General features: G+C 39.1%; 1 protein-coding gene across 3 annotated transcripts in view; it reads left to right on the top strand.

Annotated features, from left to right (window-relative positions):
- pard3bb (par-3 family cell polarity regulator beta b) overlaps nucleotides 1-13,555 on the top strand; it is a 219,535-nt gene extending 205,980 nt beyond the window's left edge. For all 3 annotated transcript variants that reach the window (XM_030758551.1, XM_030758552.1, XM_030758550.1), the window contains 3 exons: nucleotides 11,400-11,609; nucleotides 12,623-12,767; nucleotides 13,008-13,555. In XM_030758551.1, the coding sequence (XP_030614411.1) occupies nucleotides 11,400-11,609; nucleotides 12,623-12,737 (325 nt within the window). In that variant the 3' untranslated portion in view covers nucleotides 12,738-12,767; nucleotides 13,008-13,555. The remainder of the gene's footprint in view (nucleotides 1-11,399; nucleotides 11,610-12,622; nucleotides 12,768-13,007) is intronic.
- Nucleotides 13,556-14,437: the final 882 nt, after the last annotated feature.

Genomic DNA, 14,437 nt, shown 5'->3' with positions numbered 1-14,437 from the left:
GCATTTTACGGCAGCCCAAAGGGATACCACTATGAAACTTCTCTAATTGACCATAATTTTACTTAAGTTTTTTTGTTTAAATTTGCAAGTAAGGTTTTATCAGTATAAATATAGCAATTTTCATGCTTTTTTTGAGAGGAGAAATGTGAACACTAAATAAAACCAGGTGCATAATTCATGTTTCATGTTGTTGGCATATTAGTCTGAGAGTTAGAGGTTTTTAAAGAGTGATTTTTGAGATCAGAAATACTGTCAACAACAAAGAAAGAAACAAAAAAAGTGTAAAATTCTTAAGAATGTAGGCAAGAGTAAAATTCAAAAGTCTGGTGGATGAAAATGCTACTCATATTTTGAGATTTTTTTCTCAAATGTGAGAAGACACTGAGAAAAGGATATTAAAACGATGTATTGTAAAAACCACAGGGGAAAAAAATGACAGATATCATTATGAAATGTCCCCAGTTGATTACCTACATGTTTTAAAAACATGCAAATGAAGAATTACCTCATGAAAAATGTACTGATTTGCACAAATGTTCAGCAGACAAAGTTGAACACACCCAGATGTGTATTTTCTGTCCTCTAGTATTTTGATTAGTAGCACTAAATCTTAAAATTTCAGTCATTTGATAACTTATTAGAAAATCATCTTGAGCTACTTGCACTTTATTAGGTTTCCTATCTGTAACAAATAGAGCCTGCAATCTGATTTTGTCTTTATGAGCAATGTTGTCGCTGATGACATGACAGAGGGCACTTTGTAGGTTAGTTTGTGCACACTTCACTGTCACAGGTGAGAAAGCCAATGCAATAAAAAAATGTTTCAGTGACATGAGCATAAGGTCTGAATGACATCAAACCCCGTGCTGCGTGAGTGCGGAGCATGTTCTTTGGCTTGTTCCATCAGCTCGTCTTACATTTGACTTGTTGATCAGATTTCTTTTTGGAGGAGCTGCCTGCAGTAAATTGTCAGCCTCTGTCATTTTTGGCTGCAGTTTTGTCGCTCAGTTTCCAAATGGCATGGCCGTATTATGATGGGATGCGAAACACCACTCCAAATCCCCATTGTTCTGCCCTCTCTGTGTTTCCGAGGCAACAGTCTCCTACCATCTGGAAGGCCCTCATCCCTCAGTTCCTCATTTTCATCTAATGGGTTTCTCCTCTGTCCTTTTCCCATCTCATTTTCTGTTTCTTTCAGTACTGTTTCTTTTTCTTTGCAAAGAGATCTTTTTTAAAAACTTTTTTGTGCTCTAATTTGATCCTCTCTCTCTCTCTCTCTCTCTCTGTCCCCCTTTCTTGCTGTCTCTTTTTCCTCATGCTTTTTTTTTTTTTTTTTACTTTAAGTGCTTAGTGTATTACCACACTCTTTCATTTACTCCCTGCTATCCCCTTTTTAACCTGCTGTGGCTAGTTCTTCCAATTCCCTGTCGGTCTTTTCCCCCTCTCTTATCACTTCAGCTAATGAGTACATTGCATTATGCACTCGCATTCACAGTCACACAAGGCATGTTTCCAAATCTATGTGCATACACACATACACAGGGGAATGTAATCATGTTAGTTTCCTACACTGGCATGTAATTCATTCGTGATATACTGGAGGATTAATCACACTTGACAGAAATTTATTGACAAAGACAGATAGGAACCCCTGAAAGGTGCTTAGTTTCATTGAAACATGAAGAAGTAAGAATGTGTGTGTGTTTTATAGAGTGCATGTTCCTTCTGTGTGTGTCTGTCCCTGTGTGTATGTGCACTCCCCCCAAAGTAGGGCCCATTATTCTCTGCAGATGCTGACCTTCAGCATGCTGGCTCTCTGGAGGGCAGCACTTGTTTCTCTGCCTTAATTCTTTCTTTTTTCTCTTCTTCTCACTCACTCCCTCCCCCTCTGTTCTCTTACATTTCTTCTTCTTCTTCTACCCACTTCTCATTTTCTCTCCCATTCTTCCTCCTTCCATCCTTTCATGTTTTTTTTTTTTTTTGGTTTTTTTTTTTGTCTCATTTTCACAAGACATCCATCTGAAAGGCTCAGCCTCTCGTACTTAAAGCCACCGACTCATTTACTACAGTTTTCAGATGTGAGGTCTTTCCTTGTTCTTTTTTGTTTTTGTATTACACCTTTATTTCTTTTGTCTTGTCTGTTACTAGACTGATGCTTGGAAAACCTGCTTGTCCTTCATACCTCATTATTTAACAATTAATGTCTCTCCCTCCCTCTTGCTCCTTGTTTTCTTCCTCCTGCTTGTCTTCTTTTCCCTCTCCTGTCTGGCTTAGCCCTCCGTGGCCACATCTCTTTGTCTTCTGTTTACGCAGGTTTCTTATCCTCTTTACATTCATCTACCTTCTCTCTGTCCTTTGCTCTTTGGTTGTTCCATTGCATACAGATGAAGATTTGATTCCTTAGTGGTCTCCTCTTTGCCTGTAAACTGTTGGTTAGTACTCTTAACACAGATTTTGCTCAGATGTGAGATCCTCGCAGGATACGTGAAATTAGTAGGCTGGGCAAGAAACAAAATAAATCCTATTCATTCTAGTTGATAACAGTCACCAGTGAAATAATATCTTGTATTTATTTATTTTTGCCCACTTTCAACTCTTTATTCAACCTTTTGACTTAAATTTGCCCGCCGTTCGGGCTCGTATTTGCATTCAACTGCTCTCCCGATGACTTGGGTCGCTTAACTACAGTGACTCATTCAAAGTGAAGTGTGATTACCCTGGGTGTTCTTCTCATCATTTTCCTCTTTATGCACTGAAACGGTACACAATTTGAATACAAATTCTGACTGTTGTTTTCATAATAAGACTCGATATAAATGACTAAAACATGACACCGTGTCAGGCTTCATCTTACCACAGGAGGTTCTCCTCTGACAGATGTTGCTTGTAAACAGTTTAACATTAAAAGTTCTCAGAGATACCGTTGGTACTTCTGTGTTTATATTATCTGTATTGATATATTGATATTAATACTGATCTGTAGCTGGCCACAAGGTAGTAGAGCATTATGTTAAACAACTTTACCCCAACTTTATAGCAGTGCTTCATTTAGCAATACTTAAGTGAGAAAATGGTATCAATTAGGTGGGTAGCTAGATTCCTACAAACCTTTCCCTTGTCTGTACCCTCTGCTCAGAGGACAGCTAAGCTGATCACTGCTTTCAAGCTTAAGAGCATTAAAGCTTTTTGTTTCTTTAATGGTGTCTTAGAGTTGGTTTGCTTTGTAAGGAGCAGTTTTAACTAAAAAAAAAAAGGCAATTACAGCACATCTAAAACATGTAAAATATTGTAAATTGTAAAATATTTATATGATGATTTTAAAGACTTTCTGTTTTAGAATGTAGCAGCGCCTGACCTGTTTTAACAAACGATACAGGTCAGTGAAAGCCCGCACATCCAGGCTAAGAAACAGTTTCTTCCCATGGGCCAATAGAACATTAAACAACCACTGAACTGGGCATTCACTCTGTCACTGTCTCCATCATGTGAAATACCACCTTGCAGTAACCATACTTATGCTTATAACTCTAAAGTGCAATACTTCTGATTACACTCTCTGCAATACCTACCAAACTGCTAATAACCAACACACATCTATACCCATATCACTCATATATGTCTATACTCATATTCGTCATAAGTATATTTATTATTGTGCTATTTTCTTTAGCTGCATAAATAAAATTCCTTAGCTGTGTAAATATAAATTTTATTTATGTTTATCTTATTCTATTCTGCTTTTATATACTTTAATTCATTATATGTGACATATAATGACAATAAAGCTGTTTTATTCTATTCTGTCAGCTGGAAACACTTAAGTCATTAAGTCATTTTCTAAAGGATTTTGTTACTTCTGGTTAACCCACCATTAAAAACCAATGATTGTATTGGCATTGTTATACATTGTATATGGTATTGGCATTGTTATATGGAAGAATTGAAAGTTTGATAGTTGTAGCAGTTTCTAGAAAATTTAGTTTTTCTGCCAAAAAAAACCCCCACAATGTAGCTTGGCTTAAGATTAAAATTTTACTGAAGGTTTTTGTCTGGAGAATGATATTCTACCCTCCCTATTGAGTCTTTAAGGGCCCACATAAGTGATCTGTTAATACTTAAAAGTGAAATCCATTCAAAAACATTTATTGCCCTCAGTCTCCCAGTCATCAACCAGTTGGTCATTAGCTTTAGCAAATGGTGTTGAACGTTCTAATGTTATGTCTATGTAGTTGGTATGCCCCCTAATCCTGGCTCACAATACCCTTGCTTAGCCTTTGACCCCATCTTCTAAGTGTTTGGTGGGAACTGATGGAGTGTCATGTGACTTCAGGAGGTCAGAAGTCAAGAGAGGTATAGGAGTCACGCACAGACCAACTCACACAGACATTCACCAGCCTCAAACTCCTTTGACAGCTGAACCAACAGAATACCATCTCTGGCACACACATACACTAAGACACACAGTATGTAACCACTTAACCGTAAGTAGGAAAACAGCTTTCTGTGTTATTGGGCTTCTCCTAAAACACAACAGAAAAAAAAAAGTCTCTGCCTCCTGCTTCAGGCACTCTTAATGACTTGGTTCTGTTCTGTTGAAAGTTTGCTCTCAGTTAATGAACTTTACTGATGCTTCTCTGTACCTGTGCGATGTGCTCATGCAGCAGCTTAGTGTGGTTTTAGTTAGTCAAACAAAGACAACTGCCAGTCCTTCTGAAAGCCTTCCTTCTATGCTTAATACACTTTTGTCTAAATATAGTTTAAAAGTATATTTTTCACAGATTTCTTTGCAAATGGGCTCTCCACTGTAGACAGTACACCTGGCACTGTATTAGCATCTTGGTGCTTCTGTTCATGGACTAACAAACGATGCATGACAGAAATTCATAATTACATCTCAGGACCCCACTAATGTGAAGCATTTGGCAACATGAGTGTGCACATTAAAGGCCAGAAACCTAATTGAATGGTTTAAATCTCTAATTTATAGCTTTAGTGCTCATAGTGATGCCACAGATATTTCCTTGCTGTCCTTGTTTAACATTTATTGTTATGAAAGCAAGTTAAGGACCCTTATCTACACATTTTTTGTTGAATTAAACATGTAATACACTTCTTCCATGTCAATTAGACGTGCATCGAATAGCATTGAGTTCTTAGCGTCGCAGGGACGCAAGTCTGTCTGCTGTTTAGTGGAGAGGTCCTATATATGAGGCATGTCACTTGCTTTCCTGTCACAAATATATAAAAGTACTTGATGAGCTAATTGTACAGTTACTTTTATTCCCTGTGGATCAGAATGAGGGGGTAGCATTGCTTTATTTGTAAAAGAAATCTGCTATAAATGGAACTTAACTTAAAAGTCTTTCATTAAGACAAGTATAACTAACTTTTATTTATTTGTCTTTTAATTTTATCATACTACATACATTAAATGTCTGTTTCAGATTTGTAAGTTATAGCTGACAATCTAACATGACCTTTTACACACTTATTTCTGTTTTTAATGCAATATTTTCAAAGGTAGTATTCATTGATTTACTAATTTACTAATTTACTCTTAAATCTTTGATTAAGTTTGCAAATAAGTTTATGCTTTTAGTTTGATCTCAGAGTTAGGTTTAATTAAGAGGTATTGCTAAATACATGCACTTTATCAAAGGTCACAAGGTTGTATATTTTTAGGCACTTAAGGTTAAGATAGCTGTTGGTTTGGCTACATTTTGAAACCTCAAGTTTAGCCTTTTCTTGGAGCCATATTTGGATGAGAGAAAGGAGTGCTAAGTTATCATCCAGCCATTTTGCATAGACTGTACAGGTGCAGAGAAGTACTTTCGGCTCCCTGATTTCCCATGGGGTCGCAACTGTGAATGGAGTCGCATGTTTGATGTGGCACAGATTTTACCCCGGATGCCCTCCCATTTATCCAGGTTTTGGACCAGCATTAGGAATACCTGTGACCCACTGAGGCTGGTTTTGTGTCTCCTACCAGTCTCAAACTGGCATGTACTGTGAATGAGTTCATCACCACACCATGGAGCCACTGGATACCTGACAGTTGGTGCTAACATGTAAATAAAGTATTCCTTGGGTTTCATTCACCAAAACTGGAGCACAGACATCTTGGATGGTCACGTATTACAATTAGCTGCACAACAAGCCATATTATTTGTCACAATAAAAATGCTCCACAATCAGTACAATGTCACTCAAATTAGCTGACGTGAAAGCTAGTATATAGTTATTAGTCGCAGTTCCCTAGAAAATGCAGGGTTTTTTTGGCTTTTTTGGTTTTGGTTTTATTTTTCTTTTGCCTTACAAAAGAAAAGAAAAAAGATGTATAACATCTTTGGGCCATGTTCCCTTCCCATTCGCTACTAATTTGAGGATTTAATTCACAGTATATCAATATATTAAACTTGATAGAATTTACTAAGCAGTTTCAAACATTATTAAATGTTATCTACCCCCTCCCCCCAAAAAACCCTCAAAATGTCATGTATATTTTTTTTTATCTTCTATTTTTCATCTAACAGTCCTTCAATAGACAAGCTTTACTGCCTTTCCTACCCTTCCTTAGATAATAGGATATTTCTCCGCCCTTCATTATTTTCCACTTAAGCTTTTATTGCCTCATTGTTTGGACGGCGGTGTCTGTGATTAAAGCTTCATAATGAAGTATCACATTAGGAAGATGAAACAAAGTTAAAGTTAGTTTAACTCCAGCAACACTATATCACAGCAGCTCTACTTTCACCGTGCCTCACGAAATGACATTACGACAGCAGTTGTGGAACAATTTAAGCTATTAATCTGTTTTATTACCGCACTGTCAAAATAGCATGACTCTCATTGACAAAGAATCTGACACTGTTGAATGCAATTTGAAAATATGAAGTACTTTCCCAGCTTAAAATCTCAAATCAGATTCAAGTGGATATCAACGCGAAGTGAGGATTCAGCTCTATAAAGACTCATAAAGATATAACTGAATTAAAGCTTTACTAGTTCATTTCCTCTTCTTCCACTCACTTCTCTTTCACTTACTTTAAATATTACTCTTCGCCACCCCTGCCTTCCTTTATTTATTTTTTACCTCTCCTTCTATAACCCTCCCCATTCTCATCTGTAACTTCTCTTCTCATGCTGAAGCAGTGCTGTTTGTGCTTTAATGTTTGGTTATATTGAGACCATCTATCGGCAATGTGGCTGTCATTGGCTCTCAGGAGGTTTTTAATATGTTGTGACACAAAGCTGCAACTTGTCTCTCTTTTTCTTTTTTTTTTAAAGTTGCTCTGAGCCGGGCCAGGATGATAGATGACTCTGTGTGGGGGTGTGTTTCCAGCAGCAGAACAGCTGTAAGCAGCCCTTTTTAGAAAGAGTCAGTGAAAGTGTGTGTGCATTTATGAGAGAGAGGGGCAGGTGCAGATGACATATAACAAGTCCTTGTTTCCCCTGAAATCCATCAGAAATCTCTTAAATACCGGGGAATTAGTGAGGCTCACATTACTCTCAATTACTGTCAGACATGGAGAGAAATCCTTCCAATTATCCTTTTGAATATGTGACCCATGCATCTCTGAGTGCGCTATCCACATAACAGAATTAAGGAAGTCATCCCTAAACAGGTATTACATAGCTGAATTTCACTTCAAACTGAGCACTCAATGGCTTTTCTGTTCTGCTTGGAATGTTTTCAGTTTTTCGTTTTAGTTTGATGACTCTCTCAATTATGTTAAACTAGTTGTTGCATGAGCCAGGAAGCTGTTCTCATTCGTTACATCTGTTTCTCTCGTTCTGTCTTTCTCTTCGTCTTTTTCACACACACACACACACACACACACACACACACACACACACGGACCACCAGCCTCCTCATTTGGTCTTAACTCCTCTCCAGCTGTGTGCCAATTTGCCTCCTCCAGAGTACGTGGGGCTCGGGAGGGGGGTGATTAGGAGTTTGGGCTGTATTTAAACAGTGTGTGTGCATGTGTGCCTGTCCTCTTTCGTGTGTTGATGATAAATGTTCTCACTGTGTGCATGTCTACATAAGTGTTTTAGTTCTCATAGTGGGTGTGTGTATGCATGCCAGTAATGGGTTCCATCCACATCGCTCCGTAATCCCCAGCTGCTGTGCGGTGCTGACTGGGTTCCTGGAGGGAGAATTCCAAACTTGCCACCGGATTTACAGTGGATTCTCTACAGATTACCACTGGATTTCTATGCCATTCCTAATATGGAAACTTTCATAAGGCACTAGGGATGAAGTGATTATATTTTAAGCATTCATTAATTCATCAATTAAGTTTTTTGATGAATTAATCTTTCAGTCTGTAAAATGTAAGAAAATAGAGGCATAAAGCACAAGTAAGAAAACGATGCCCTCTTCTATAAATAAAGCAATGAAAAGTGTGCATTTTGCTTCTTTTTTTTTAAATTGAATTTATAAAAACCAGTACAAATAAACTCCAGAAATTCCCCCTCTTGGTTTCCAGTAGCTCTCTCTTAAACTGCTACCAAGCAGGTTTGGGGGTCAAGGCATCACACAGAAATCTGAGCTGGCCACAAGCAGTCACCACAATTGTACAATTGTGTTGGCCAGAGCCATTCTGACCAGTGCATACTTTATTACTGTAACCACTGAAAAACCACAGAGTTGAAATAAAATCCAAGTGTTAGTAGACAATAGCAGTGTGTAAAGTTACTGTCATTTCCACGCTTTGCGTTCATTGTCTGTGTAGGGCACCCGTGGCAGGGCTTCAGAGTTGAGGTCTAGGATACGTTATGCAAATCAGGGGAATCTGACACAGCGGGACACCTGTGGAAACCATCGTTAACATGTTTAAAGTAGCCTTTGTAGATTTTAAAATGAGCACAGTTTCAGTGGCACATTTCTCACTTCTGATGTTTTCAGAGAAACATTTTTCTGGACTTCTTTTTGTAATAAATGAGAAAGTGTTCAAGCAGCCATGTTGGGTTTGGTTTGAAATCTGGGAGCAGGCAACCAGGTAACACTGAGTGTTAGCATGGTTACGGGAGGCTGTAAGACAGGATGAGCACCTGTCAGTTACCTATTGTTGCTGTCTAGTGTAAATATACCCTAACTTGTACATCATTCTCATCTCTTTTCCTTCTGTTTTCGTTATTTTATTTATTTTTTTTTTTACCCTGCATTGGTAGTATTTGCTTAATTCCCTCACCCCCGACCTGTCCTTATTTTCTGCCTCTTTGTCTTATCACTACTGGCCCTTTCAACCTTATCTGATTTTCTCTCTGTTTGCAGGTTTTTTGCAAATAAATGTTCTGATAAAAAGTGACATTAAGTACTCTAATTTGACGGTGATTATAAGCCTAAAATCCTCCCCCACATGCCCCTAAAAATAAATAAATAAATAGACTACAGTACACTGATAATGTAAGCATGTCTATGACTTTTAATGATCTTAATCTTAGAGATGATGTCTTGTTTTCCAGCTCCTGTTTTGATCCTTCTCATCTGTCTTCCCTTCTTCTTATCCTTGTTTTTCATCTCCCATTCCTTCCTCTTAACTTTGCTTTTCCTCCCCTCATCCTCTCCTCCTTATCTCTCTTTCCTGCCCTCTTCACCTCCCCATCACCTCTCCACTGCTCTTATCTTTGCCTCTATGACATTATCATGTCCAGGGGCCAAACTCTAACTGACAGATGGACTGACTGATATGGGCACAGGTATACCGGCTAAGAGGTGAATAGCAAGCCCTGCAGATTGGCTGGCAGGCAGACTTAAAATGTCCAAAAAGAGAAAGAGCGAGCAAGACATAGAGTCAGGCAGACACAGGGACTGACGGGGCAGTTAGGAGACTGACATGTTGGTAGGCTTTCCAGCTGAAGAGCAGACAAAGCGGCTGCAGCTATCGAGAGGAGAGAAATTTGAGACATCCAGCTGAGATGCTAACCCAGAGTGACTTACAATAAGTGTAGCAGAATCCAGAAGACAGGTGACAGATAGTCTGACAGTTGATTTGACAGTGAAGCAGAAATGTAACGTCTGTGCGTGCTTGCTGAAACACACATAAACATGCTAACCATGGATACAGAGTCGGGAGGGGCAGAAGAAGACATCCCAAGCATGAAGAGCATCCAGTTAGACACTTTCTGCTGATGACCACCCAAACTGACACACCCCCAAACATCAATATGGAGACCACCAGCACTCAGCCTGGGCTCTGTGCAAGCATTTATGTGCATTTATATATAAAGGTCAGCAGGCGAATTATGTGATTGTTTGGAGGCTCTGGAGTCCATCTCGCTTAATATGCAGTATGTTTATACAGTATACAAACGAGCATAAATATATTTGCGTGCTGAACTGAGTAGAAAGAAAGAAAAGAAAAGAAAGCGGGGTAGATCGAGAGAGTGAGAGATGCGTGTAGACAAACGAAAGAGACAGAAAGACGGAGAGATAAAATCTAATACCTCGTAATGTTTGCTATGTGGACAACATATGTTTGTGTACTCGCTTTCCACTGGGCACAAGACATCAATATCTATTAACAGGACTAGACTGGATTACCACAGCTGCGCGTGTGTCTTCACTTGCGTTAACTGAGCTCTAGCCTACTTAAAACTGTCACATGTCACTTATATTCTGTTGCTATGTGATCTTTGGCTGGGATGAGCTGCGAGCTGAGTGCATGCTTCTCCCTCTCTCGCACTCGTCTCTGTCATCCACAAGAAGTTGCTTTCAGCAGGTTTTCATGAATATTTCAGCCTTAGATGACAGATTAAGCAGAGAAACTAGCATCGAGTGTGGGTAGTTGTTGGTAGGTTCTTTGAGAACATCACTCGATGAAAACAACAAACTCTAACATTGTTTTCGTCGTGCCAGCAGTTGGTTGATTATTTGTTTTATTGTGAATGTGCTCAGACAGAGCGGGAGGTTAAAGCTGCATCTATGTTCTGGTCTCGTGCAGGCCGATCATGTTTATTTCTCTGATTGCCTTTCATAACACTGTCTTTTTTGTTTGTTCGTATATTTATGGTGTTTTCATCCTTCAGGCTGTATTATGTAAAAAAATAACAACAAATGATCACAGCTCTTCTTCCATTAACCGCAGCTGTAGCCATAGTCAAATCCAGTTTGTACACAGCAGTGAACTTTGAATGAACTTATCCTCTTTTTTTCTGTTTGGCTGTGGTGTGGTTCATTGAGTGACTTCTCAGTGGTTGGAAAAAAGGAAGTTTTGTACTATAAACAAAAAGTTCAGCCATGGAGCTTTTCCCAGAGCAGGCTTCTAGACCATCCAGCCACTGGCTGCATCTACCTTATGATTGGTTAAAGGAGGAAATGTTATTTTTCTTAAGTATAAAAGACTGTGGTGTTAAATTTCCTTGTTTTAATTGCATATCATTCTCTTTTCCAGACGAGGTCCATTAGATCCAGCTGAATACCCGATGCAGCCATGGTCAGGTCCTTATCCCGGACCTCCACACTCCCAGCAGGGATACCCCCAGGCCCCATCCTACTCCAACTCACAGTCTGGCCCGTCTTATTCCAACTACCCACCAGGTCAGCCATACCCACGGCAAGGAGACCCTCGAGGCATTGACCCTGGCTACTACCCCCACCCTAGGTAATTAAAGTACCCTTGTACCAAGATCATATATTGTATATTGGATGGATGTAGCCACTGTGACATTCCCCATTGGTTTGTGAAGCCTCAGTTATAGCATTTTGGCTACTGTCATGCTGTTTGTGGAGCCAAAGTTACCATAGATGGTGGGGTGATAGATTATTAGCTAATAATCTGCAAATTGATACAAAGTCCATCCATCCATCCATTTTCTTCCGCTTATCCGGGGCCGGGTCGCGGGGGCAGAAGCCTAAGCAGAGAAGCCCAAGCTTCCCTCTCCCCAGCCACCTCCTCCAGCTCATCCGGAGGGTTTATTGATACAAAGTAACATACAAAAACATTCCTTTAATTTCACTCGACCAGAACTAGGGGACATGCACCTCTTTGTCCAGCTCTTAACCACAGGTAATATTATTTGACATATAATTGTATTAAAAATGCTCTTAAACACACCAGCAGCACAAACACAGTCAGAAGGTGCAGTGAAACCTCCAGGAGATGGCTGCCAGCTACAGCTGCCTCTGTTATCATCCACCTGCCAGTCAAAGCTGCGAAGCCCCTAAATTTAAGCCCTAATACTTTTAAACAGGTGGGTTTAAAAAACTGCACAGTTGTCAAGGAAATGAGCTATAGAGACCAAAACCTTTATGGGTCACAGAAGCTTTGGGGGAACTGACTGACTTCCTTAGACAGCCTCAAGTGGCCATTTGCAGGAACTGCAGTTTTTGGGTTCTACTTGCCGGCTTCATGTTTCTGCCCAAAGGTTTAATACAGAATTACAGATCATATTGCATGTTGCTTTATGGTACAGGTCCCAGTTACAGAGTAGTTAGAAAGTAAGTTCAATCTTAAATTTGCAATAATAATAATGTTCCTGATCTTCGCTAATCCCTTGCTGTGTTCCTACCTACCTGTCCGTATGTCTTCCCTCTCATACTTGTACAATGTTTAACTCTTGTTTGTTTTTCATCTCTGACTATTTTTCTATTTTTTAACCAAAGCTTATTTTCTAGCTCCCAGCAGAGAGGGCCCTTGCGGCAGGACGTGCCCCCATCTCCTACCCCTCCACTTCGAGGACTGCGGTATGATACGATGACACATGGAACTGGGGGTGGGGGTTACAGGTAGGGGGCGATTTGTGGATGAAGACCATTCCAGGTAAATGCTGAGCTCTAAAATCCTTCTCTGAAATTGTAACATTACCAGTAGGAGAGAAAGGGCACAATCATGTATAAGAAGTGTACTAATATTACAAAATAAAGCGATTTCATTCAGTGTGTACAAGCAAGTTTTAAGGATGTGTCCCCCTAAAGTGTGCTGTAATAAAGTTCTGTTGTTGTACTCAAATAATCCAGCACAGCCCTGTGGAAATTTAAGAAAATGTATGATCGGTTACAGGCACCAGCTGGAGCCCGGTACAGACCAGTATGGCTGCACTCTGGAGGGAGGGAGGAAGACAGCAACACCAAACACACCCAAAGCAGAAGACTCCCATGACTACAGCTGTGTAGACACATCAAGTTCAGACATGAAAATAAGCAGTGCATCAACTTCTTTGTATTGTGCAGCTTTTCTGCTTTCAGCTCTCCATTGAAACAGAGCTAAAACCTCTCAGTGGTATGATTTGAATCCCTGTCATTATCAAACACTGTCTGTGCTGGTTGAAGTGTATGGTAATGCACAGACAAGCAAGGTAAAGAAGGTTAATTATAGAGTGGAGGATGCATAATGTCTTGTTGTTTGAAGTCATTTAAATTGCTTTGAATCTCCCGAGAGTATAAAATTAGTAGGGTTTTTACTTTTCACTGTACTCTGAATAAGTTGTCTCTTGTAAGAATCTGTCAGGGCCACGAAGGTAATTGGATCCATTTAAATTAAGCCACTGCAGCCTCACATGCAGCTCTCCCATTCACTACTGCTGCTTCAGCAACCTAAAGTAAGTAACACAATAACATTTAAAAAAAAAAAAAACATATATATATATATATATATATATATATATATATACATATATATATATATATTGAGTTTTCCTCTCTGTGTTGGTTGAAGTAGAAGAAAAATGAAAAAGTCTAAAACCCCTTGGATAGCAGCAAATTACTTGCAGCAAAGATATCATTCTTTGCTCTCTTAGTAATGGGTACTAAAACACAAAGTCATTATAACGTTCCAATTAACATTCTGAAGCAGTATATCTCTCCATGCTAAATTAACAATACAAAAAAAAAAAAAAAAAAGGCATTTAGATTAGAGGCGGGGTGATACTTAAAGTATGTTAAATGAAGCACTCGTTTTGAGGCCTGTTCTCTAAACTGACCAAACAGGGCAGGGAGAATGCCACTATACCAGCACAGGTGAGTCATCTGATACATCATAAATCAGTGAATTATGGATGTATATAAATCACACTGAAGACCACTATATGAATGATCTTTCTTTTTAGCCAAATTGTATTTCACAACTGTAGAGATGAGTTTAATATAGGAAACTACATCTGCTTTATGGTTTGTGCCACTTATGTGTGACCCTGTTGCTGCATTTCAGTATTTCAAACCAGTTTTAATGAGTATGAAATCTCAAATTTAAATCTATTTATATACATTAGTAAAGCTGGAATTTATCTTTGGATAGTTACAATTTTAAAGACCTCCACTTGAATGTATGATGAGTTTGCTTGGATTCCCTTTTATCTGTAATTCATGTCGTCAACCTGTGTTTAGTGGTTTCATTTTTACCCACTTAAATTTGCTCTCAGTCATTCATTTAAGACATGGTCCTCTGCCGTGAGCACAGGTCAGCCACATTTTTTTTTCTGTATCCATCTGCAA

The sequence above is a fragment of the Archocentrus centrarchus genome, chromosome 21 (genome assembly GCF_007364275.1).
Source record: "Archocentrus centrarchus isolate MPI-CPG fArcCen1 chromosome 21, fArcCen1, whole genome shotgun sequence".
Classification (NCBI taxonomy): Eukaryota; Metazoa; Chordata; class Actinopteri; order Cichliformes; family Cichlidae; genus Archocentrus; species Archocentrus centrarchus.
Note: the sequence above shows the minus strand (reverse complement) of the source record. Positions and strands in the feature narration are given on the sequence as shown.